This window comes from Bos taurus, chromosome 8, assembly GCF_002263795.3.
Source record: "Bos taurus isolate L1 Dominette 01449 registration number 42190680 breed Hereford chromosome 8, ARS-UCD2.0, whole genome shotgun sequence".
In the NCBI taxonomy this organism is placed as follows: Eukaryota; Metazoa; Chordata; class Mammalia; order Artiodactyla; family Bovidae; genus Bos; species Bos taurus.
The window spans coordinates 7209235-7236466 of NC_037335.1; the positions used below are offsets into that span (position 1 = coordinate 7209235).

Consider the following 27232-nt stretch of genomic DNA (forward strand, 5'->3'; position numbering starts at 1 on the left):
AGCAAAGTTTTCATTACTATGTTCCTGAAATACTTACTGAGATCCTCTATTATAAGGACCAAAATATTTTTGTTATCTCAACATGTGTTCTTAACTTTATAATTTGAGAATTATAAATATTATATACACATACATGTATAGTAAGTGCCAACATGATGACTTAATCAGAACCAATAGATCAGGTTGGTGCTGTCAAGTCATATTTGGGTTTATTCTTCTATATTCCCACTTACTGTCCGGGATTAAAGCCCTATTCTCTGTTACCTAGGGGTTATAAGGTTTATTTTTCAGCTATCTATATAGGAAAAAAGGGAAAGTGGCTACATCAGGTGATCTAAGGTCAATATCCAGAAAGTTGTTCTTAGAAAACCTACACTTGAAGATAAAAGGAAGAATAACTCATAAAAGGTCGCCTTGCCTCTGGACACAACAGGCACTTTTTGATTGACAAAGAAAGATCTACAGGAACAGAATACTGGCACCATGTTTAACTGTACACATACTCAAGAATTGGGACTCCCTGACAATAACCGGATTTTTCTACTTCTGAGGCAACTTGGGCCAGGTCAGAGAATTTTGTACTGTTATATGCAACCCCTCCACTGAGTTTTAATTCCATTCCCTTCTTCTCCACTTGAAGTCCTCTCTTTTGGATGCTCAAAAATGTTTTGAAAGTAAAAAAAGAAAAAAATTCAGATTTTTTTCTATAACAATCTTAATTTCTCCATGAAATAGAAGCTGAGTTGACCTGTGAGAAATGACCTTGCTAAATACCAAACTCATGAATTAGCTGATGAAACTCAGTCGAGAAGAGAGAGGAATGTTAAATTGGGTCACAGGAGTTAATTGTTGGTGCAGCTACAGAATAAATAATGCACCCCTCACTGTAAGTCTTGCCATTTTTGTGATGATCTTGGACATAAATGGTTTCTTTTTTCTTTTTTTGATGGATTTGAATGATTGAGGAGAGGCTTTGGGGGGGAGCAGTATTTATCAGTATAACAATTGATCATTGATGCATCAGTTGCATTGTGACAATAAAAATGTGTTTTTATGGAGGCTTTTTACTCATTCTTCCTGTAGGATAGCCAATGGTGAATTTTTAACAAGAAAGAAATCCTGGATCTTTCATCTGGAATTTAAATGAGGAGTTGTTAAAATGTTGGATAACACATCATAAGCAGTTAACTAAACTCAGTGTTGCTCTGGGTCAGATATTATAACAAGGAAAATACTTTATATAAACTCTATCTTTTAATATCATAACAGTATTAACTAAAATATTTGACCTCTTAAACAGTTTCCAGCTTCACAAAACAACATTACACATAGTTTGATAATAAACATGATCACACACAAAACACACTCTTTGACTTTTTAGATAAGCTTGTGGGCTAGTGAAGTTTGAGAAATAAGATGACAGAGTTTAGTTCCTCTGAGGACTTCTCACACTTCAAATTATTTAAGAAATGGGAAACATAACTTACTTTGTTTAACCTTAGAATACCCATAAAAAGACCCAGATATGCTGAGACTGAGCTATAGACCTATAGATATTTATATATAGATAAAAACATACATATAAATAAAATCCACTGGTAGAATTAGTGGTAATACCTCTCAGTGTCTTACCAAGTGTTTTGATCTGAAATGACACTTTCCCCTCTGATATTAACATGAATTATTAAGTTTAGGATTTTCGTTAAACTCTGGTTTTATAGTATCATTCATTTTAAAAGTTGATTTATAATATTATATTAACTTATGGTATCATAAATAGAACCATTGTTGACAAATTACCCACTGCAAAATATGGGATACAGAATTAAAGTATAAAATTATTATTTCTGGTTCTGTCTAAACAAATACATTGCTTTTGAAATTAGTGTTATGAGTCATATAATTAATTTTAAAAAGTTAAAATTTTTTTTTATTTGTAAGCATTCTGTTCATAAAAATTGATTACACTAATCCTGCAAAGATGAAAATAGGAACTTAGAACTCACCATTATTTTCTAGTTTACTCTCTGCTTGATTATAACTTCACACAGCTAGTGGTCAGCTGACTTTCCAGAGAAAAATGGCTTTGTTTAAGACACAGTACTGAAAAATGCTTTAGATTCAACCCAAATAGAAGGAAAATTGCAAAAAAAACCAGCTGCTACGTTCTGATGTCTTCTCAGAGGTTTGGAGAAATAGGGTTTCTCCCTCCCTCACAATAGGAAAAACACCTTGAAGATGTAAATTAATAACTTCAATTAGATAATAAAAACCTCCATGGAAAAAAAATTGGAAATAAAAACAGGAACGTGGAAGCACACTGCATCCACCAATCTGCTCACCCGAGACATAAGATGCTGAGTGGTACACAAGCTGGTAGGAAGAATCAACCAGAGTTGAATTGCCAAGTCTGAGAGCAGGTGAGCCTGAGAGAGACACAGGCAAATTAAGTTTACACCCAAGAACCCCCAACAAGTACTTGCAGGAAAAACTGGAAAAAATCCTAAGAAATTTTCCCTCCAGGTGTTGTCTGGGAGTGAAATGGCAGATACCAACATGCTAATACCAAATACCTAATGTCCACCCAATCTCATCTTCCCTATCTGCTGCCGCCAAGTCGCTTCCGTCGTGTCCGACTCTGTGCGACCCCATGGACTGCAGCCCACCAGGCTTCTCCGTCCATGGGATTCTCCAGGCAAGAACACTGGAGTGGGTTGCCATTTCCTTCTCCACTTCCCTATCAGCCCTATGGAAATAAAGCCTTAATACACAAGGTCCTCAAACTCTGATGCCCAGGTACACAGATGGGAACACACCATACTTAGGAGAAAAATGAGAAAAAGAAAACACTATCACTTGTGAAGGGTGAATGCATATCTAACACTAAGCAGGCACTCCCTCTGGACGAGGGCTGGGATCACTTGTGAATCAGACCTCACATCTGGGTCCCACTGTTTACACTTACCTGCCTAAGACTGCAACTTGGAATAACTTCAGAGACTGTACCTTCCTGACCGCCCACCAAATCCCAACATCCAACCATCATATCACAAGATTTGAGTAAAAATAAAAGTGGAATAAAAGTGAGGGAAAGTGAAGGGTAAAATGTGAAACTTCATAAAGAAAAAAAGTAAAGCTAGAATTTGACAGTAAAACTGTATTAAATCCTGCTTAGCAAAGGCCAGAGAGTGTCCTTGAAAAATCTTTCTTATAGACTCTTCCTTAATTTCTCAATAGTATACATTTTTAACGGAAAGGGTTGCACGATTTTTTAGCTAAGACACAAAAGGGAAAAAAAAATAAAGTGGGGCATTTAATGAAGCTTCTCCAAGGGGGAATCAAGTGACCAATTTTCTTTTATTTCAAGGGCCAGTTTCTCTAAATACTAAAGAAAAACCTTGCAGATTTTGGATTGATGGGCTGTATGACAGGGCTTCCCTATAGCTCAGACAGTAAAGAATCTACCTACAATGCAGGAGATCTGGTTCAATCCCTGGGTCGGGAAGATCTCCTGGAGAAGGGAATGGCTACCTTCCAGTATTCTTGCCTGGAGAATTCCATGGACGGAGGAGCTTAGAGGGCTACAGTCCATGGGGTCACAAAGAGTCAGACACGACTGAGTAACTAACATGCAACATGTTATATTTCCTGAAACTCTTATCCAACCTCTCACTGGGAAAAAAACAGCTATCAAGTGCTAGGTACTTTTAATAACCTTCAACCATTTTGCCTGGCCCAGGGTGTCACCCTCAGACCTTTCAGAGAGAAACATTCTTCTCTCCTTGTGACATCACACCCACTATCTAAATGGGGTGGGGTAGGGGATTTACTCTAAAATAGACACTCTCCTGATGGCATATTCCTGGACATTCCTGAGGACTCCTTGATCATTATCAGGTCATAGATAATTTAAACATTGATTTACTTGTACTCTTAATAGAAGTTACATGTCTAAGAAATGATCATACTTCTGGGTATAAATAATGCTGATTTTCCAACATTATTTGAGCTGAACTCCCCAAACATCTCCCCAGGCTTGGAACACACCCTCTAAAACCAGAACCAAAAGAAGTACTGAAATGAGTAGCAAGATAAAAACCAAACAGAGAAATGAGTCATTAACCTTGCATTACTCTTCTTAATAGTCCTGTTTCCTAAGCTAAGAAAGAAAAGGAAAAAAAAAAAAAAATCCAAAGGGCAGGGATATAGATTTGTTCAAAATCTCAGGAGTAGAACTCTAGTAATCAGTTCCTACATTCTAATAGTTCAGTTCAGTTCAGTCGCTCAGTCGTGTCTGACTCTCTGCGACACCGTGGACTGCAGCCCGCCAGGCCTCCCTGTCCACCAACTCCTGGAGCTTACTCAAACTCATGTCCTTTGGGTCAGTGATGCCATTCAACCATCTCATCCTCTGTTGTTCCCTTCTCCTCCCACCTTCAATCTTTCCCTGGATCAGGGTCTTTTCAAATGAGTTAGTTCTTCATATCAGGTGGCCAAAGGATTGGAGTTTCAGCTTCAACATCAGTCCTTCCAATGAATATTCAGGATTGATCTCCTTCAGAATGGACTGGTTGGATCTCCTTGCAGTCCAAGGGACTCTCAAGAGTCTTCTCCAACACCACAGTTCAAAAGCATCAATTCTTTGCCGCTCAGCTTTCTTTATAGTCCAACTCTCACACCAATACATGACTACTGGAAAAACCATAGCTTTGACTAGACGGATCTTTGTTGGCAAAGTAATGTCTCTGCTTTTGAATATGCTGTCTGGATTGGTCATAACTTTCCTTCCAAGGAGTAAGCGTCTTTTAATTTCATGGCTGCAGTCAACATCTGCAGTGATTTGGAGCCCAAAATAATGAAGTCTGCCGCTGTTTCCACTGTTTCGCCATCTATTTCCCATGAAGTGATGGGACCAGATGCCATGATCTTAGTTTTCTGAAAAGCTTTAAGCTTTAAGCCAACTTTTTCACTCTCCTCTTTCGCTTTCATCAAGAGGCTCTTTAGTTCCTCTTCACTTTCTGCCATAAGGGTGGTGTTATCTGCATATCTGAGGTTACTGATATTTCTCCTGGCAATCTTGATTCCAGCTTGTGCTTCTTCCAGCCCAGCGTTTCTCATGATGTACTCTGCATATAAGTTAAATAACCAGGGTGACAACATACAGCCTTGATGTACTCCTTTTCCTATTTGGATCCAATCTGTTTTTCCATGTCCAGTTCTAACTGTTGCTTCCTGCCCTGCATACAGTACAAAACCCAAATATTCTTTTATTTTTGTTCATAATTTACAGCTATAAATCTGTTTTCTGTTATTTAACATCTTTCTTATTCAGTCATTTCTTTGCTCTCTCTTAGGAAAATCAGTAAAGTCCTCAACCAAGACCTGAGTTACCTTCCCAAATTTTGTTTTTATCTTATATTTTGACCATCCCTTTTGGACTCAAGTTCGGCTGAGCTCTAGAACTGACTCCATCTCTCTACTTATTGTTTTATCTCCAATAAACTATACACTTTCTGAGGAGAAGCAAAATTTCGTCAAAGTAAAGTGTATTCCTTGGGGCATAATTTATATCAAGGAGGTGCATTTCTCATTCCTGAAAAATTATAACAATTCAGAATTTTTCCAGGTTAGTAACTAAAAGATCATCAGATGACTCCTGGCTCTCATTGGCTATAGCAGGCAATTGGTCCCCAAATGTATTAATTTTCTATTGTAACAACAAAATAGCACACACTTAGGTGCTCAAAACAACATACATTTATAATGTCACAATGCCCGTGGGTCAGGAGTCTAGGCATGGCTTAGATGAGTGCTTTGCTCAGGGTCTTACCAGCTGAAATCAAAGTATCTGCCACATTGTAGTCCTGTCTAGAGTTGGAAGGACTCATTAGCTTTTTGTGGTTATCGCACTGATGTCCTCGGCTCTGGAGGCTGGTGCTCTCCACTGGCACCCTTCAACCTGGCTGTTTCTTTTTCTTTGAGGACAGCAGGAGAGCTTGCTGCTTTTACAGTTTTCATCTGCTTAAGTCAGTCCTACCCAAAATCATGTCCCTTTTGAATCACTCAGTCAACTAATTAGGGAATCTCAGTTACACCTGTAAAATATTTTCACCTTTGCCATGTAACAAAATCTAATCACACAAGTGCTATTTATCATTTTCACAGGCCCTTATCTACACACAAGGGGAGACAATTGTATCAGGGTTATATCAGGACATTTGAGGGGCTGTTTTAAACATTCTGCCTACCACATCAATTTTCAGAAATTGCCAATACTGTATGACTTAACCACATCTTTGTTAACCAAATCTCTTACCTGGGAGTTTAAACATGAATAGGCATTTTGTGCTTTAAAAAATTAGCTCTTCAATAACCTCTCACAAAGCGCTGTTTAGTGGCTAAGTTGTGTCCAACTCTTTGCGACCCCATGGACTGTACCCCACCAGGCTCCTCTGTCCATGGAATTTTCCAGGCAAGAACATTGGAGTGGGTTCCTTCTCCAGGGGATCTTCCCAACCCAGGGAATGAACCCACATCTACTACATTGGCAAGCAGATTCTTTACCACTGAGCCACCAGGAAAGCCCCACTATCGGCCTACCTTGTCACTAATCTCACTACCTATTCATACATAAGAGATCTGAACAAGCCCTCAGTGTTCTGACTCAACTTTATGGAATTATCACAGATCAGTATCAGGCAACTGTTTTCCCTTAGCCCGGTATCAAAGTTCTACTCATTTAAAGCTGATTGCCACAGTTGCCACATCATAGAGGCTTCTGCTAATATAATTTCTTTTAGGGTTTGTCTTAAACTTAATGGTTTAAGCTGCTGAATTTTGCCGCCCACCAAAACTATGCAATATTTGCCAGTAGGAAGGCTACTTCCTATCAAGTCGTATTACTTACTGTATTTCCATTCATCATTGTAATACTTTAAATTCTACTTTTCTTGCACAGAAGGAAACCTCATTAGTCCCTAACTGCTGGTTTTCAAATATCAGATAGATTTATCAAGATAATCCTAATAACTTTATTAAAACATGCCTAGAAACCTAGATTTAATCTTGTTTGTAGATCATATCTTAACAATGGAACCAGAAAATATCAGGCAGGATACATTATAACAGATCTCAACTTACCACTAGAATATGATCCCTTTCCAGAAGCAAAATTCGCCCAGATGACAAAGTTGGTCTGATCCCCATAAGCTTCCTGGCTAAATGAAAAAAGTAGGGTGTTTATACACACACTAATGGTAGAAACACTTTGGAAATAGTCTATTATTTCTAAAAGCTTTAGAATAGAGATGCTTCATCTACGGAGGAATCTTAATTTAGAATGATCAGCATATTAGGGACATTTTAACAGCTCTAATTTTTTTTAAGAAATTGGCTATTTTCAAGATAGACACCCATTCATAAAGAGATACTCAAGCCAAAGGAAATGACCTTGTTGATCATTATGCCAAACAGGCAGTCACTATTAAGACCCCAAACCTCACAATACTAAAAGAGACCATGTCTTTGGAGAATATCAAAGAGAATATTATGAAATATTATACAATGTCAGCCTTTAGTCCAGAGTAAGAAAAAACGTATTTATTACATGGAAATAACTCCTTCTACTTCTTTGGAGGGAATGATGCTGAAGCTGAAACTCCAGTACTTTGGCCACCTGGTGCGAAGAGTTGACTCATTGGAAAAGACTCTGATGCTGGGAGGGATTGGGGGCAGGAGGAGAAGGGGACGACAGAGGATGAGATGGCTGGATGGCATCACTGACTCGATGGACGTGAGTCTGAGTGAACTCCAGGAGTTGGTGATGGACAGGGAGGCCTTGCATGCTGCGATTCATGGGGTCGCGAAGAGTTGGACACGACTGAGTGACTGAACTTACTTACTTATGGTTAGAGTGGCTGCTTATAGCCTCAGATAAAAATCTTGAAAATTTTTGCATGATATTTATTACCCACACATCTAGGATAAATTAGTCACTGTACTCACTCAACATTAGTGAGGAGATATTTATTTCGTTGACTTTTGTTAATAAGTGGTACCCAAAATTTAAAATATTATTGGACAAATCCACAAGGGCGTTTTGTTCAAAAATCTCACTGGGTGCCCTCCAGCAACTGATAATGAGTCTGGAGTACAAAAGCCTACTGGCTATTATCCAAAACTGGACAGGGGTATGTTACCTTTTTACACTGATGTGTGCCTTAAGGGTGTAGGTGAGGCCATCTCCTAGCACCCATTGCCACCCATCAGTTTCCACTCTCGGCAAAAAAGTTAGTTAAATGAATTCTAGAGTGAGATCATCTGGACCTGAATTTTAGTCCAAAACCCTAATCACCTAAGGACAATTCTGGAGTTTTTCCTCTGCTTCAGCCTCTTCATGTTTTACAAAACAATCAGAAATAGGGTGAACTCTACATGCTATGGTTCAGAGACTTGTTGAGGCCAACTAGAAAATGCCACCAAACTCTTGGCCCAAAATGTCACTAAATTGGACAGGTAGTAGTTCAGAGCAGAGTAACTTTAGATATGATGTTGGCCCTCCAGAGTGAATCTACGTGATTTTACAAGAAAAATATTGTGCTTGAATCCCTAAAAATATCTCTGGCATTTTTAACATTACTAGAATAATCTGAATGAATGAAATCCAGCAATGAAGTACAGACGATTCCCGATTTATAGTGATTCAACTTAGGATTTTTCAATTTTCCAATAGTGAGAAAGCCATATGCATTCAGTAGAAACTGTATTTGAATTTAGAGTTTTGATCTTTTTTTGATATTTTGTCTGATCCCTTATTGTAATCTGGGCAGTGGCAGCCACAGCTTCCTGTCAGCCATGCAATCACAAGAGTGTGTGTGTGTGCGTGTGGCACTCAGTTGTATCCTACTCTATGCAACCCCATGGACTATAGCCCACCAGGCTTCTCTGTCCATGGGATTCTCCAGGCAAGAATACTGGAGTGGGTTGCCATTCCTTCTCTAACGGATCTTCCCAACCCAGGGATCAAACCTGGGTCTCCTGCATTGCAGGCAAATTATTTACCATTTGAGGCACTCGGGAAGCCCCAATCCTGAGGGTATGTGTGTATATGTGAATGTTCTTAGTTGCTCAGTTGTGTCCAGCTCTTTGCAACCCTATGGACTGTAGCCTGCCAGGCTCCTCTATCCATGGGGGTTCTCCAGGCAAGAATACTGGAGTGTGTTGTCATGCCCTCCTCCGGGGGATCTTCCCAACGGAGGGATCAAACCCAGGTCTCCCACAATACAAGCAGATTCTTTACCTTCTGAGCCACCAGGGAAGCACAATCACAAGGGGAAACAAACCTAAATCTACTTACCACCATTCCCTACCCATACGCCCGTTCTTTCACTGTCAGTGCAGAATTCAATAAATTACATGAAACATTCAACAAACAGGCACTATGTTAGATGATTTTGCTTCACTGTAGGCTAATGTAAGTACTCTGAGCATATTTAAGGCAGGCTGGGCTAAGCTATGATGCTTGGGACATCAGGTGTATTAAATGCATTTTGACATGCATATTTTCAATTCATAATGTGTTTATAAGGACATAACCCCAGTGTAAGTTGAGGAAGATCTGTATTTCTTTTTAAGATTTATTAATATATATGAGAATGCTCAGGAAGGAAACCTATTATTTTTAACAGTGGGGGTAATTACAAAGTAAATAATTACAAAGTAAATTTTGAACACTGGCATTGTTCAAAATAAAATTGTTAAAATGAGGTTAAAATAAGACTAAAAATGGCAGAGAGCATACATGATAATGTGATGTCATTTTCAAACACAGGATATTTAACTTCCAGAATCCACTTTAAAGAGAAATCATTAACAGTCTTCAAAATTCACTTTTACATAGTGTTACATTATTATACATGTAACTTTAATACTTCTTTTTCATATTAATATATGTTACATGGTGCTCTTCCACTGATCACTAAAAGATATAAACAGAGTGACATCAAAAGACAAAGTCATAAAAGTTGTTATTGATTATGCTAACTGCATACGTGTCCCTGTGGCAGTAGCAATTGTGTTTTAGAAATTATTTATTAGAAACTAATGTAAACCATAGAGCAACCAAGACTCTCCCCAAGTGTTCCTCTGACTCATTCTCTAGCCTGAAATTGCCTAAACCCAGCACCTGATGCAAAGAGCTGACTCATTTGAAGACTGTGATGCTGGGAAAGATTGAAGGCGGGAGGAGAAGGGGATGACAGAGGATGAGATGGTTGGATGGTGTCACTGACTCAATGGACATGAGTTTGAGTAGGCTCCGGGAGTTGGTGATGGACAGGAATGCCTGGCGTGCTGCAGGCCATGGGGTCACGAAGAGTCGGACACAAGTGAATGACTGGACTGAACTGAGCACAAATTTTGTTATTGTCATAATCAAATACTTTTCAGTTTTATATTCTTGACATTTTTTATTATTAAGGCAGACTTTTAAAAACAATTTTATTTATTCATTTGTTTATGGCTGTGTTGGGTCTTTGTTGCTGTGTGGGCTTATCTCTAGTTGCAGCAAGCAAGGGTTGCTCTCTCCTTGTGGTACACTGGCTTCTCATTCTTGTGGCTTCTCTTGTTATGAAGCACGAGTTCTAGCATGTGCAGGCTTTAGTAGCAGTGGCAAGTGGGCTCAGTGCTTGCAGTTCCCAGGCTCCAGAGCACAGGCTCAGTAGATGTGGCTCATGGGCTTAGTTGTTCCACAGCGTGTGAGATCTTCTCAGATCAGGAATCAAACCCATGCCCTCTGCATTAGCAGGAAGATTCTTTACCACTGAGACTCCAGGGAAACCCCAAGGCAAATTTTTATTATTTTTAATTGAGATATAGTCGACACAAAACATTAGTTTCAGGTATGCAAAGTAATGTTCTAAACTCTAAAAAATAATCACCTCAATAAATCTAATTAAAAGTGGTTGCCATACATAGTTGCAAATTTTTATTCCTGTGATTACATGTACTCATTCCAAATGTAAGCTAATTTGATTTTTGTAATAAACTCTTTTGGGACATGCCATACTACCACTTTATAGATTTGATTGCTAATATTTTGTTCAGATTGAGGCTAGGTCTGATAATAATTAATAAATTTACTTCTGATATCTAATATCTTTGAAAGGTTTTGATATCAGAGTTGTTTGCCTCATAAATCAAGTTGAGATATAGTCATTCTGTCCTCCTTGTGCAGAAAGAGTTTCACTGGTATTATTTCTTCCTGAAATGATTTTAGAACACTGCAATGACATCATCTGTGCCTGAAATTTTCTTGGAGCAGGAGATTTATAAATTCAATTTCTTTGAAAGACTAATAGCAATTTATATTTTCTATGTAATCTTAGTTTACTTTTGCTAAATGTATGTTTTCAAGGAAATTATTCAGCTCATGAAGTTATTCATAATATCCCTTTTATCCCTTTAATGTCTGTAGGATCTGAAGTGATATCACTTTTTTCTTTCTTGAAATTGGTAATGTATGCTTTCTCTTTTCTGATTATTCTCACTGGAGACATATCATTTTTATTAGTTTTTTCAATGAAGAAAAATTTGCCTTGCTAATTTTCTGTTTCCTTGGTTTCTCCTCTTTATTATATCTTTCCTTCTGCCTACTTTAGATTTAATTTGCTCTTTTTCTTCCCTGATTGTCTTTCTTGTTATTAGAAAATTTCTAATGATAACATTTTGTGTTTTTCTAATAGCATATGTTTAATATTTCCTAATAAAAGCATTGCTTTAGCTACAAACTACATAATTTAGATGTTTTATTATTCATTACCATTCAGTTTGAAACAGTTTTTAATTTTCTCTTGAGATTTCTTTCCAACATATAGATGATATGGGAGTGTACCGCTCAGTTTACAAATGTTAAAGGCTTTTCTAGATATCTTAGTACTAACTTCTAATTTGATTCTGTTATGTTAGATAACATACTTTGAACTATTTCAATATTTTGAAATCTACTGAGTTTTGGTTTATGATCCTGCATATGGTATACTTTACCAAATGCTCCATGCACACTTGAAGAGAATGTGTTTTAGACAAATAGGGCACAGTGTCCTACCAATGGCAGATCAAGATGTTTTATAGGATCATTCACATCTTCTACAACTTTACTGTTTCTCTGACTACCACTTTCTCAAATAAAGCATGCTTGCAAACCACACCAGAGTTTAGCTAGAAATAAAAAATAAAATGGAACAAGAGCTGGAAAATTTCCAAATATTTGGAAATATAAAAATTTGCCAATAGTTCAAAAATATGGGAAAAAAGACATCAGTTTGAGTATAACAAAATATATGCAGAATCCAAGTGTGAAAATGATAAAATTCTGATTTAAAAAATCAAAGAACATCAATATAAAGAGAAATATGTTTATGGATTGAAAAACTAAATACTATTAAACTATCAGTTCTTCTCAAATTGATCTATATATTCAACACAGTTACAATCAAAAACCCAGGAAGCTATTTTATATATAGTTATCAACAGGTTCTAAGTTTTAAGGAAAGACCAAAGACTTAGAATAACCCATATAATTTTAAACAACAATAAAGTTGGAGGACTATTCCATCTGGCTCAGTATAAAGTTATAGTTAAAAAAAAAAAAAAGAATGACACTGGTGAAAGTGTGCACATTAATGAAACAGAATAGAGAGCCTAGAAACAAACCCACACAAATATAATCTCCTGATTTTTGTCGAGGTAATAAAAGCAAGTCAACAGAGAAAGATAATCTTTTGACAAATGATTGAATATTGAACAAAGATACAATCTTACAACTTTCATAAATATTAACTCAAAATGGGTCATAGACATAAATATAAATCATAAAAATGTAAAATTTCCAGAAGAAAACATAAAACAATCTCTGGATGCTTTGACAATTTTTTAGGTTTAACACCAATAGTATGATTCATAAAAGAATAAAAATGATATACTGGATTTTATTAAATTAAAAACTCTGCTCTGTGGAAAACATTGTAAGGAAAATTTAAAAAGTGGTCACAGACTGGACAAATTATATGCAAAGTATATATGTGATAGAGGATCTGTTCCAAAATATAAAACAAATCACCCTTAAAACTCAACAATAATAATACCAACAACTCAACTTAGAAATGCAAAATAATATCTGAACAAACACTTTATCAAAGAAAATATATAAATGGCAAATAAGCAGAGGAAGGAATCCTCCAAATCATTTTTCATTAGGAAATTGCAAATTAAAACAACAATGAAATACTCCTACACACCTGTTAGAATGAATAAGATCCAAAAAACATACAATAAAAATTCCCGCTAAGGATGCAGAGCATCATTACTGGTAGAAGCACTATGGTACAAACACTTTAGAAGACGGCTTGTAAGTTTCCTGCAGAGTTAAATATAGTTTTACCATAAAATCCAACAATCATACTCTTCAGTATTTATGCAAATGATTTGAAAACTTATGTTTGTACATAAACTTGAACATTTTTTATAATAAAAATGTTTATTATCAGCTTTATCCACAATCAACAAAAACCAAAAGAAATCAAAACGACTTCCAATATGCGAATAAACACGCTGATTTTATCAACACATTGGGATAATATTCAGTAATAAAAAGAAATGAACTATAAAGGAAATGGCAAACTGCTCCAGTATTCTTGTCTGGGAAGTCCCATGGACAGAGGAGCCTGGAGGGCTACAGTCCATGGGGTCACAAAGAGTTGGACATGACTGAGCGAACACACAGACACAGGAAGCAGCAACAACAAAAAAAATCATGAACTTTAAGTGCATACTGCTAAGTGAAAGAAAACAATCTGAAAAAGCTACATAGTATGATTTCAGGTACATGACATTCTGGAAAATGCAATAAAAAGGCAATAAAAGAACTAGTGTGTGTTAAGAATCTGGGGTAAGTGCATAATTCCCCATTCCTTGGATATGGGCTGCACAAAATGACATCTTTTTAAAGAGCACAATATGAAAAAATGAAAAAAAGAGTAACTTTACAGTAGAGAAATTGGACAACACTACCAAGCCAGAAAAGGCTGGGAAAGATTGAAGGCAAAAGGAGAAGGGGGCATCAGAGGATGAGATGGTTAGATGGCATTACCTACTCAATAGGCATGGATTTGAGCAAATCCAGGAGACAGTGGAGGACAGAGGAGCCTTGTGTCCTACAGTTCATGGGGGTCTCAAACAGTCAGATGTTACTTAGCAACTGAACAATGAACAACAAAAACAACCAAGCCGGATGATCAACATCAGCAGTGATATCAGTTGTTAGTAGTCACCCCTGATACACTGTGATGAAACGGAAATGTACGTCTGTGATCTTCCTTACAAAAACTTATAATCTCAATCTAATCATTTTTTAAAAATCAGATAAGCCTCAATTTGAGGGGTATTCTGCAAAACAACTGCCCAGAGCTCCTCAATATGTCAAGGTCGTCAAAAACAACAATGTCGTAGCCAAAGGAATCTGAGAAGACACCATGGCTTATCATGATGTGGTGTCCTGGGTGGGGTCTCAGAAATAGAAACAGGCATTAGGTAGAAAATATGGAAATCTGAAATAAATGTGGGCTTTAATAATGTGTCAGTACTGGTTTGTTAACTGTGAAAAGGGTAATATAATATATAATTATATAATATATTAATATATAAGATATAATTATATAAAAACATATATAATGTAATAAAAATATAAAAAATTTAATATAAGATGTTACTTATGAGGAAAATGGGCATGAGTGTACATGAGAACTATGTACTATATTTGCAATTTTTCTGTAAATCTAAAACTGTTCTAAACAGCAGTTTTGCTTTTTTCCTTTTTTGCTATTAAAATATCATGGCAATCTTGCTCCTTTCATATGTTCACGCCTCCAAGGCTAAGAAATATATCATTGAATTAACTAAATGAATCTTCAGTCAAAAATAAGATGAAGGGAAGTAACTCACAATGAGATGGGGGTGGGGGGCAGAATACTTTATGCAATTTTCACTTTTAAAACTGTTCAACTCAAGTGTTTCAACAGTTCAACTCAAATGTTCACAGGAATATTTTGTTTTAAATCACTAAATCTGAAAGAGTTTTCACACCTCTTGGACTTACGCCAATAAAAAGGAACCAGGAAAAGTATCCATTTTTGGATACTTTTATTTTGGATACTTTTGGAACAACAGAAGTGGCCGTTCAGTTCATTATGCAAAATCTTGTGATTTTCTGTTTTCTTGCTTGCTGAAAAACAAATAGAATCAAAGTATTAAGGTGCAGATGTGTCTAAAGATAGGGAATCACACAATAGGAACACTGCTTCAAACAAAGACACTCTTTAATTAAAATCAACTTCCCTCCAAATCCATTTCAGAAAATTATTTCCTGTTTAGTATAAAAGAAAGCATCTTTTGTAGATCATTAAACAGAATGAACTGGAAACTTGTGAAAACATTGTTGGTTTTATTTAAAAATAATATAACTATTATTTATCAAATATTTAACATGGTAGGCATTGTCCAAAATATTTAACTTCAGTTATCTCATTTAACCACCAAAACCATCCCAGGAAGTATACATTTCATTTCTATTTTACAAAAAAGAGACCAACTCTGTGATAGTTTAATCAATACATCTAGTAAGCGTAAGTGCTGGTACTACAACCCATCAATAGTGCTTCAGACTGATACCCACTTTATAACACTGCCTCTTGGTCATAGGTTACTTAGCCTACAGAAGCTTTGCTTCAATCCAAAGAGGATATAAATTTGTAGATATATATGTTGGGAAGACCCCTTGGAGAAGGAAATGGCAACCCACTCCAATACTCTTGCCTGGAAAATCCCATGGTCAGAGGAGCCTGGTGGTCTACAGTCCACAGGGTCGCGAAGAGTCGGACATGACTGAGCCACGTCACTTTCTTTCTATGCACACACATAAATGTATAAAGCAAACATTAACAGACCTAAGGAGAGAAAAAAAGAGCAACACAAAAATAGTAGAGGACTCCAACACCACACTTTTATCAAAGGGTAGATTATCCAAGCCAAAAATCAAAAAGGAAACATTGGACTTAAATGATATATAAGACCAATATGTCAATATCCCTGCTTAAGATAGATGTCAAAAGCCTCAACAAAATATTGACAAACTGAATTTAGCAGTACATTAAAAGGATCATAAGTCATGATCAAGTAGAATTTATTTCCAGGATGTAAGAGTGATTCAACAAACACAAATTAATTGGTATTTTTATACCACATTAACAAATGATAAATGATAACAAAATAATATGATTGCCAGTAATCATACAATCAACTTAATAGATGCAGAAAAATCCCTTGACAAAATTCAGCATCTATTCATGATAAAAATGTTCAACAAATTGGGTATATGGAGAACACTCTTCACAATAAAGGCACACTTCAACACGATATATGACAAGTCTACAGCTCTTCCCACACTCAAGGTTAAAAAGTTGAAAACTAAAAGTATTTTTACTAAGATCAGGAACAAGACAAGGATGTCTAGCCTTTCCACCTTTATTCAACTTATTATCAGAAGTCTAAACCAGAGCAAATAAGCAAGAAAAGAAATGAGGCATCCAAATAAGAAAGGAAAAAAGAAAACTATCGTATTTGCAGATAACATATTATATATAAAAAATCCTAAGTACTTCACCAAAAAACTGTTGGAACTAATAAATTTAGTAAATTTTCAGGATAGAAAATCAATACACAAAAATCTGTTGCATTTCTATATACTAATAATGAACTATCAAAATGAGAGATTAAGAAAACAATCTCATTTTTCACTGCATTTACTAATGAATAAAGATACTATCTTTATATGCTTATTTGCCATCTCTATATCTTTTTGGTGGAATGCCTGCTGAAACATTTTGAATATTTTTTAAATCTGGGGGTGTTTTTTTGTTTGTTTGTTTTTTGTCGTTAAGTTTGAAGAGTTCTTTATATAAACCAGGTACAAATCCTTTAACAATTATTTGCAAATATTTTCTCTCAATCTGTGACATGTGTTTTCATTCTGTTAAGATATTCTAGAGCAAATGTTTTTAATTTAATTAAGTTCCAATTTATTGTATTTTGTTTTATTTTACAAACGAGCTTTTGTTATATCTAAAAACTGTTTTCTAACAAAGGACCCCAATCAAAAAATAGGCAGAAGATTTACACAGACATTTCTCCAGAGAGGATATACAGCTGGCCAATAGGCACATGAAAAGACGCTCATATCACTAATTATTAGAGAAATGCAAATCAAAACTATAATGAGGTACCATTGCACACCAGCCAAAATGGCCATCATTTTAAAAGTCTACAAATAACAAAAACTGCAGAGTGTAGAGAAAGGAGAACCCCTCTCACTGTTAGTGGGAATGTAAATTGGTGCAGCCACTATGGAAAACAGTATGGAGATTCCTCAAAAAACTAAAAATAGGATTGCCATGCATGCATGCTAAGTCGCTTCAGTCATGTACAGCTCTTTGTGACCCCACGGACTGTAGCCTGCCAGGCTCCTCTGTCCATGGGATTTTCCAGGCAAGAATACTGCAGTGGGTTACCATGTCCTCCTCCAGGGGATCTTCCCGATCCAGGGATAGAACCTGCATCTCTTTATGTCTCCTGCATTAGCAGGCAGGTGCTTTACCACTAGCGCTACCCAGGAAGCCCAAGCCTGCCCTATGATCCAGCAATCCCACTTTGGGCATATATTCAGACAAAAGTATAATTCAAAAAGATACGTGCATTCCTATATTCATAGCAGCACTATTTACAATAGCCAAAACATAGAAAAAACCTAAACATCATTCATTGACAGGTGAATGAAATAAAGAAGATGTGCTATCCTCACAGTTACATCCTATATGGTCTGAAGAAGAATCAAGAGAACAAAGCACGTCAATTCATATGAAATTAGTGGCCAGATTGGGGTTAGTGGGTTATATGCCAGATGATCTCTGCATGAGCATGAGGAGAATAGCAACCACCAAAGGACAAAACACATTCACAGAACAGAGTCTTTGTTCTCTCCTCACTGTGCTTAGAGATCATACAAGCCCCTTAAAAATGGGAGAAATTTCCAGAGAAAAGAAAGGGGGTAAAATATTGAGTCCTCTGAGTGTAAATTCAAGCTGAGAGAAAACACTGAGAATGCCAAGTGTAATTTGAGTTGCCGACAATTCTCTCTCTAACACAAGGGAGAAAAAACCCTGTAATTAGTTCATTTACAGAAAATCAAGAAGATGCATACCTACCATACCATTCTTTAGGGTCATAAATTAATTGTAAAGTTAATCATCCTGTATTTCTCTTTATTATAATAGTGCTATTGTGATATAGTTTACATTAAGTTCAGCCTTTAAAGTGTAAGATACAGTGGTTTTGAGTATATTCACAGTTATACAGCCTTTACCACTAACTATTTGTTGTTCTAGTTGTTTAGTCACTAAGTCATGTCTGACTCTTTGTGACCCATTGACTGCAGCGTGCCAGGCTTCCCTGTTCTTCACCATCTTCCAGAGTTGGCTCAAACTCAGGTCCATTGAGTTGGTGATGGTATCCAACCACCTCATCCCCTGTCGCCCCCTTCTCCTCCTGCCCTCAATCTTTCCCAGCATCAGCGTCTTTCTAACAAGTCTACTCTTCACATCAGGTAGCCAAAGTATTAAAATTTCAGCTTCAGCCTCAATCCTTCTAGTGAAGATTCAAGGTTGATTTCCTTTAGGATTGACTGGATTGATTTTGTTGTCCAAGGGACTCTCAAGAGTTTCCTCCAACATAATTCAAAAGCATCAATTCTTCAGTGCTCAAGCTTCTTTATGGTCCAGCTCTTACATCCATACATGACTACTGGAAAAACCACAGCTTTGACTATATAGACCTTTATCACCAAAGTGTTGTCTCTTCTTTTTAAAACACTATCTAGGTTGGTCATAGCTTTTCTTCCAAGGAGCAAACGTCTTTTAATTTTGTGGCTGCAGTCACCATCCACAGTGATTTTGGAGCCCAAGAAAATGAAATCTGCCACTGTTTCCACTTTTTCCCCATCTATTTGCCATGAAGTTATGGGACTAAATGCCATAATCTTAGTGTTTTGAATGTTGAATTTTAAGCCAGGCTTTTTACTCTCCTCTTTCACCTTCATCAAAAGGCTCTTTAGTTCCTCTTTGCTTTCTTCCATTAAAGTAGTATCATCTGCACATCTAAGGTTGCTGATAGTTCTCCTGGCAATATTGATTCCACCTTGTACTTTATCCAGTCCTGCACTTCTCATGATGTGCTCTGCATATAAATTAAATAAGCAGGGTGATGATACTTGACATACTCCTTTCCCAATTTTGAACCAGTCAGTTGTTCCATGTCCAGTTCTACTGTTGCTTCCTGACCTTTATATAGGTTTCTCAGGAGGCAGGTAAGATAGCCTGGTATTCCCATCTCTTTAAGAATTCTCCACAGTTTTCTGTGATCCACATAGTCAAAGGCTTTAGTGTAATCAATGAAGCAGAGTAGATTATTTTGGAATTCCCTTAGTTATTCCATAATCCAGCAGATGTTGGCAATTTGATCTCTGGCCCCTCTGCCTTTTCTAAACCCAGCTTGTACATCTGGAAGTTTTCAGTTCCCATATTGTTGAAGCCTATCTTGAAGGATTTTGAGCATTACCTTGCTAGCATGTGAAATGAGCGCAATTATACAGCAGTTTGAACATTCTTTGGCATTGCCCTTCTTTGGGATTAGAATGAAAACTGATCTTTTCCAGTCCTGTGGCCACTGCTGAGTTTTCCAAATTTGCTGACATATTGAGGGCAGCACTTTTACAGCAAAATCTTATAAGATTAGAAATAGCTCAGCTGGAATTCCATCACCTCCACTAGCTTTGTTAGTAGTAATCTTCCTAAGGCCCACTTGACTTCACATTCCAGGAGGTCTGCCTCTAGGTAAATGACCACACCATCAAGGTTATCCAGGTCATTAAGACCTTCTTTGTACAGCTCTCTGTGTATTCTTGCCACCTCTTCTTAATCTCTTCTGCTTCTATTAGGTTCTTGCTGTCCTTTACTGTGCCTATCTTTGCAGGAAGTTTTCCCTTGGTATCTCTCATTTCTTGACAAGATCGCTAATCTTTTTCATACTATTGTTTTCCTCCATTCCTTTGTATTCTTCACTTAAGAAGGCTTTCTATCTCTCCTTGCTATTCTTTGGAACTCTGCATTCAGATGGTTATACCTTTCCTTTTCTCCTTTGCCTTTAGCTTCTCTTCTTTTCTCAGCTCTTTGTAAGGCCCTCCTTACACAACAACTTTGCCAAAATTTTGCATTTTTTTTCCTTGAGGATGGTTTTAGTCACGACCTACTGTACAATGGTACAAACCTCCATCCATAGTTCTTCAGGCACTCTGTCTACCAGACCCAGTCCCTTGAATCTATTCATCACCTCCACTGTACCTCCACTATATAATCATAAAGGATTTGATTGAGGTCTTCTTATGTCTAAAGCAAATGTTTTTTCCACTGGACAGGATATAATTGAGTCTAAGTTTTTATACCCATTCAGTAACTCTCTGTCTTTTGATTAGGGAGTTTAATCCATTTATATTTAAAGTCATTATTTGATAAGGAATGATCTGATGTTGTCATTTTATTCTTTGTTTTCTATTAATCTTTTTTGTTCTTTTATCTGTCTTCCTCCCTTGTTGCCTTCCATGTCATATTTTGTTGATTTTTTGGTATTTTACATATATTAATTCCTTTATGGGTTTTGTGTGTGTGTATGTGTAACTTCTATAGCTGTATCTTTTTGTGGTTAACTTGGGGCTTACATAAAATATCACTGTTAAAGTATACAGTGTTTTTAAGTGCAATTGCATACAAAAACTCTACACTGTAACTTCTCTTCAGCTCACATTTTATGTTATTGTTGTTATAACTTAGATATCAGTTTTTACTATGTAGGTTTTTTTAGTTTTAGTTACTTATAGTTCTTTCATCTTTTACTTTGATGCACGCATGCTAAGTTGCTTCAGTTTTGTCCAACTCTTTGTGACCCTGTGGGCCCTAGTCTGCCAGGCTCCTCTGTCCATGGGATTCTCCAGGCAAGAATATTGCACTGGATTAACATGCCCTCCTCCAGGGGATTGACTTTAATTCTAAAATTAAAAGTGTTCACCATATGAACACCCACTGTATGACTATCCAGCATATGAACACCATATGTTCACCCACCATAATTAAAATAATAATGTATTCTAGTTTTGCTATAGATGAGTTTACATTTATGTGTTTTTGTATGAAATATGTATGTATATTTCATACTTTTTTATACTACCATGTTGTCCTTTAGCATTCTTTCAACTTGAAAAACTCCCATTAACACTGCTTATAAGGCAATTGTAGCAGTGATAAACTCCTTCAGCTCTTGCTTATTGTTTGGTGATGTCTTTGTATCCTCTTTATTTTTTTCGAAGACAGTTTTGCCAAGTATGGCATTCTTACTTGATAGGTTTTTTCCTTTCAACATTTTGACGTCACCCCACTCCCTCTAGACTTGCAAGATTTCCGCTGAAATAACTACTCACGGCTCTATGGTGGTTCTTTTGTATGTGACTTGTTTGTGCTTACCACTTTCAAATTTTCTTGTCTTTGACTTTGCACAGTTTTAATGAATCTTCATTCTGGATTTAACTGGTGTCACTGGGCCATATTCAGATCTGGAGATGTGCAGAACAGAAGCCAATAGGCTATGTCTCCTATGTCATTTGGTGAAGGGGTGGGATATTTCAGGCTTTATGAATGATAGTGCTATGTTTAATATGGGGTTCCATTCTCTGTCATAGTGTTGAGCTGAGGTTGGATCAAATTGTTGGGATTTTGCTGCTGCCTATGAAGGCAGATCTGTTACCTAGATGTTGAATGAGGGTTAGGCTAGCCTGCCAGGGCTTTATATTGCCAGTGTAAGTGGACTGAACAGCCCACTAGTTCTCTGATTGTGGAATGAGTTTTGAGTTGGCCTACAAATATCTGAAGTTGTCACTCTGGATGAATTAGTCACGTGTGACTTGCTCAATCTTACTGGTTCTTTGTTGAGTTTTTTCATTCTCTGTCATTTTTCAAGAAAGAGAAAATTATTTTTGAGTCTTTTTTCCTGCTTTTGTCTATGCCTAATGGTGATTCTGTATTAAAGACCTCTCTAGCACTTAACTTGCGATAAATATGAGCTATGGCACCCTGCTGCCATTCCTCAAGTCTGGAGATCTCTAGTCAGTCTGTCTTTTGCTTTTTAGCTTTCAGGGATATTTTTTTGTCTTCCGTTTAATTATATCCAGAGTATTTAGTTGTATTTAGAGAAAGTAAGCAGAAAAACGTGGGCCTATACCACTTTGTTCCAAAAGCAAAATTGGTTACAGATATTGAACAGTGTTCTACATTAAAATGTAATCAAATGTAAATACCTTTTCAGTAACACTCCAAGGAACAATAAAAGTCAAGTTCACCATTATTTACTATATAAAGAATTTAGTTAGGCTTTACAGGAGATACTAACATTTATGAAAGACATAGATAATACTCTTGAGTACTACTAATATGACAAGTCTAGTGAGGAGAGCAATGTAGGAAAGATAAAGAAAACCAAACATTTTATTATAGGGAGGTAATAGTAGGTATTTGGAGAAGGCAATGGCACCCCACTCCAGCACTCTTGCCTGGAAAATCCCATGGACGCAGGAGCCTGGTGGGCCGAAGTCCATGGGGTCGCTAAGAGTCAGACACCACTGAGCGAATTCCTTTCACTTTTCACTTTCATGCATTGGAGAAGGAAATGACAACCCACTCCAGTATTCTTGCCTGGAGAATCCCAGGGATGGGGGAGCCTGGTGGGCGGCTGTCTATGGGGTCGCATAGAGTCGGACACGACTGAAGCGACTTAGTAATAGTAGTAGTAATGGTAGGTTCTACAGAACAGATTTTAAAATAACAGGAGACTTCTGCTGAGTTTTTGTGCTGTTGTTGCTTTTAATATATATCTTAGGTAATTGAGTAATTTATGGCTTGAGGCAGAAAAAAACAGGTATTACTACTTGTATCGATTTAACATATGTAAATTAGGATAATCCCAGCAACCCAGGACTTATGGTCACCTTATCCTTAAGATTTTTTTCTTTGAACTATTTATTGTGGAAATATTTACACACGTACATATATTTAGAGAATAGTGTAATGAATCCTTAATTGCCCATCATCCAAGTTCAATAACTATAAATCTCTGACCAGTTTTCAGTCTTATATACTCCCCCAGTGCCTCTCTGCCTTATAAATATTTAAAAACAAATTCTGTGCAGTTTCTAGAGTCATTCCGTGATCAAAACAGTAATCACTTTTATTGCATGTGTTTCCTTTTCTCTCTTTCAGGCCCTTTTCTAACCATTCCCATCCATACGTTGTATTTTGTTTTACTTGTAGTGCCGGTGTTCTAATGATTCCACTCTGCCAGAAGACAAAGACTTAATGATTAGTTCTGCAGTTCAGAATAAGGAGCCAGACCAACTGTGACTCCCAGCCCTGCCTTCCTTCCTCTCTGAACCAATAATGGTAGATTCATAATGACTGTGATCAAATCTCTGTTGTATATGAGGATTGTACCCTTGCTACACTGGCTTGGAGTGTTTCTGTTTTTTACAGGACACACTCGGGCTGAGAACTTTCAATATCACAGTCCTCCAGAAGTGGTAATTCCTTTGAAGATAACTGGCACTAGAAGAAGTATGAAGCCTCCAGGTCGGCTCTCTTACAGCCTGCACTTAGGGGGTCAGAGACACGTTTTCCACATGAAGGTCAAGAAACATTTGCTGTCCAGACACCTCCCAGTGTTCACCTACTCAGAAGAGGGTGCTCTCCTGAAGGACCAACCTTTTGTCCAGAATGACTGCTACTATCATGGTTTTGTGGAGGGGGACCCAGAATCACTTGTTGCCCTCAGTACCTGTCTTGGTGGCTTTCGAGGATTATTACAGATAAATAATGTTGTTTATGAAATTAAGCCCATGATTTTTTCTACCAAATTTGAACACCTGGTGTATAAAATGGAGAGTGAAGAGACCCGATTCCCAACCATGAAATCTGGTTTTGTGCAAGAGGAAAGTGTAGAGCATTTTGAGTTTCAAGAGACTGGTAATTGCACTCTGAAACAAAGTCATTATGAAGGCTGGTGGATCCATTCATTCTTTGTTGAAATGGCAGTGGTGGTAGACTATACTCTATATAATTACTTTAAAAAGAATGTCTCAAAGGTGAAGGAGGATTTATTTACTATTGTAAATATAGTGGATTCCATTTATCAGGTGATGGGTATGAAGGTGTTACTAATTGGTTTGGAGTTCTGGACTCAAAGAAACCTTGTTGAAATAGATGCTGTACAGAGAGCTCTGAGAGATTTTTGCGTCTGGAAGGCTAATAACATTGATGCTCGCATAGCACATGATACTACACATATTTTTATGCAGAAGACATTAAGAGGACTAAGTGGCATAGGCTTTATTGCAGGAATGTGCAGACCACACTTCAGTTGCGCAGCTGTTACTTTTGCGAACAAAACCTTGGCCATTATTGGAATTGCAGTGGCTCATCATTTAGGTCATAATTTGGGAATGACTCATGATACTATACTGTGTGTGTGTTCAGCAGGTCACAATAGATGTATAATGCGTCATGACAACCCACCAATAGCGAAGTTTAGCAACTGTAGTTATTCTTTTTTTTGGGAGTATGGTGTACAGAAGGCAAAATGTTTGCGGTACACCATATACACAAAGGACATATTTTCAAGGAAGCGCTGTGGAAATGGTGTTGTTGAAGAAGGAGAAGAGTGTGACTGTGGATCTTTACAGCAGTGTTCAAGAGATGCCTGTTGTCTGACAAATTGCAGTCTGAGTTTTGGGTCTGTTTGTGCTTTTGGGCTTTGTTGCAAGGACTGCAAGTTCTTGCCATCAGGAGAAATGTGTAGAAAGGAGGTCAATGAATGCGATCTTCCAGAGTGGTGCAATGGATCATCCCATATGTGCCCAGATGATGTATATGTAGAGGATGGAATTCCCTGTAATGACATTTCCTACTGCTATGAAAAGAGATGTAATGATCGCAATGCACACTGTAGGCAGATTTTTGGCCGAACAGCAAAGAATGCAAACGACAGCTGCTACAGACAAATAAACACTCAAGGTGACCGTTTCGGTAATTGTGGAACCGAAGGCCCTACATATCTAAAATGCAATATGTCAGACATCTTCTGTGGAAGAATTCAGTGTGATAATGTGGCAGAAATTCCTCTTCTGACAGAGCATTCTACAATGCACGGAACTCGCTTTAACAATGCCACCTGCTGGGGTACAGACTACCATTTTGGGATGGACATACCGGATATTGGTGAAGTGAAAGATGGCACAGAGTGTGGCCCAGAACATGTCTGCATCGGAAGGAAGTGTGTCCATATCTCTCGCTTGGATAGTAATTGTTCACCTACGTTCTGTAACATGAGGGGGATCTGCAACAACAAACATCACTGCCACTGTAACTATAAGTGGGACCCTCCTAACTGCGTAAAACGAGGGGATGGAGGTAGCGTTGACAGTGGCCCACCCCCTAAGAGAAAGAAAATACCCAAGATTTACGTGGCAATAGCATTATTTATTTCACTGTTAATTTTATTATGTTGTCTTCTGTTGCTTTGTATGAGGAAAAAGCCTAAGGAAAAAAAGGGGAAAAAATAGCCTCAAGAGGAAAATCCAAAGCAAAAAACTCTGAGTCAACATGGGAAATAAAAACAATTACTACCAAAAAAATGTATCTGAATAGATATGCATTAAAAAAACGTAACCCCTATAATGTTTCTACTTATTCTTCTTCATTTTAAACAATTAGAAATTTTATTTTTCTTCATATTTATTTCTTTATATTTTCTAGAAAAAGGCATGACACATGGGTGCTTTACCAGTTTTTAAGTTACTGCTTTTGAGCTCCAAAGCTGCTTCCCATTTTGTATTCTGCATTATAGGAACCACATTTCTGCAGTATCAGTCCTCAGATCTGTGGTAGGGTGAATGCCAGGGACTTGGAAATCTGGGTGATCTGCTTCCTGTATGTCAATCTTATCTCAATAACAGATTTTACAGTGGCAATTATACTTTGTTTCAATATCCTTTAAAAAATTCAATCCAAAATAAAAGAAAAATAAAACAAAACAAACTTCAATCCAGACCAACCTCACTGTGGGTCTAAAATAAGCTAGCAGAGCTGGCTAGGACTGAGCCCCAGGTCTTTGATCTTTCTACCAATGTCTCAAATTCTTTGCACTAGCTTAGCAGTACCTGCAGGAAGAGCTTTGAGTCTCATTTTTGAGATCCATGGATCCAGTCCTAAAGTTCTCTAGATTCAAGTATCCCAACCTATTCTTTTACTCTTTGGCTTCATGAATGAAATCACCATCTTTAATTGGTATTTTATGGCTGTTAACCAGTTACTAGCAGAATGTCTCCCTTTACTTGCTGTGTTCCTAAGTAGCTTTGGTACCTAATTTCTTATATTCAATTCTATCCCCTACAATCGCTAAGTATTCTTTTCTGACTGAATTCGGTTACAGTACTCATCTTGGTACTCTTGAGAAACCTGTATGCAGGTCAGGAAACAACAGTTAGAACTGGACATGGAACAGAAAATTGGTTCCAAATAGGAAAAGGGGTATGTCAAGGCTGTATATTGTCACCCTGCTTATTTAACTTATATTCAGAGTACATCATGAGAAACACTGGGCTGGAGGAAGCACAAGCTGGAATCAAGATTGCTGGGAGAAATATCAATAACCTCAGATATGCAGATGACACCACCCTTATGGCAGAAAGTGAAGAAGAACTAAAGAGCCTCTTGATGAACGTGAAAGAGGAGAGTGAAAAAGTTGGCTTAAAGCTCAACATTCAGAAAACTAAGATCAAGGCATCCGGTCCCATCACTTAATGGCATGGGGAAACAGTGGAAACAGTGGCTGACTTTATTTTGGCGGGCTCCAAAATCACTGCAGATGGTGACTGCAGTCATGAAATTAAAAGACGATTACTCCTTGGAAGGAAAGTTATGACCAACCTAGACAGCATATTAAAAAGCAGAGACATTACTTTGTCAACAAAGGTCAT

At 37.2% G+C, this 27232-nt stretch overlaps 1 protein-coding gene across 4 annotated transcripts; it reads left to right on the top strand.

Annotated features, from left to right (window-relative positions):
- Positions 1 to 3791: 3791 nt before the first annotated feature.
- On the top strand, positions 3792 to 25926 carry ADAM29 (ADAM metallopeptidase domain 29). 4 transcript variants are annotated; one of them, XM_059889333.1, is made up of 3 exons: positions 3792 to 3897; positions 23514 to 23642; positions 23733 to 25926. In XM_059889333.1, the coding sequence occupies exon 3, from the start codon at positions 23816 to 23818 to the stop codon at positions 25814 to 25816; it is 2001 nt and encodes a 666-aa protein (XP_059745316.1). In that variant the 5' UTR covers positions 3792 to 3897; positions 23514 to 23642; positions 23733 to 23815; the 3' UTR covers positions 25817 to 25926. The 4 variants fall into 4 exon arrangements, with proteins under 4 accessions (XP_059745316.1, XP_024851811.1, XP_024851812.1 ...); XM_024996043.2 differs by having other exon boundaries at positions 23514 to 25926; XM_024996044.2 differs by having other exon boundaries at positions 3800 to 3897; positions 23463 to 25926.
- Positions 25927 to 27232: the final 1306 nt, after the last annotated feature.

Coding starts and splice junctions, on each gene's coding strand:
- ADAM29 (XM_024996043.2), top strand. CDS start 23,654: ATGACTGTGATCAAATCTCTGTTGTATATGAGGATTGTACCCTTGCTA.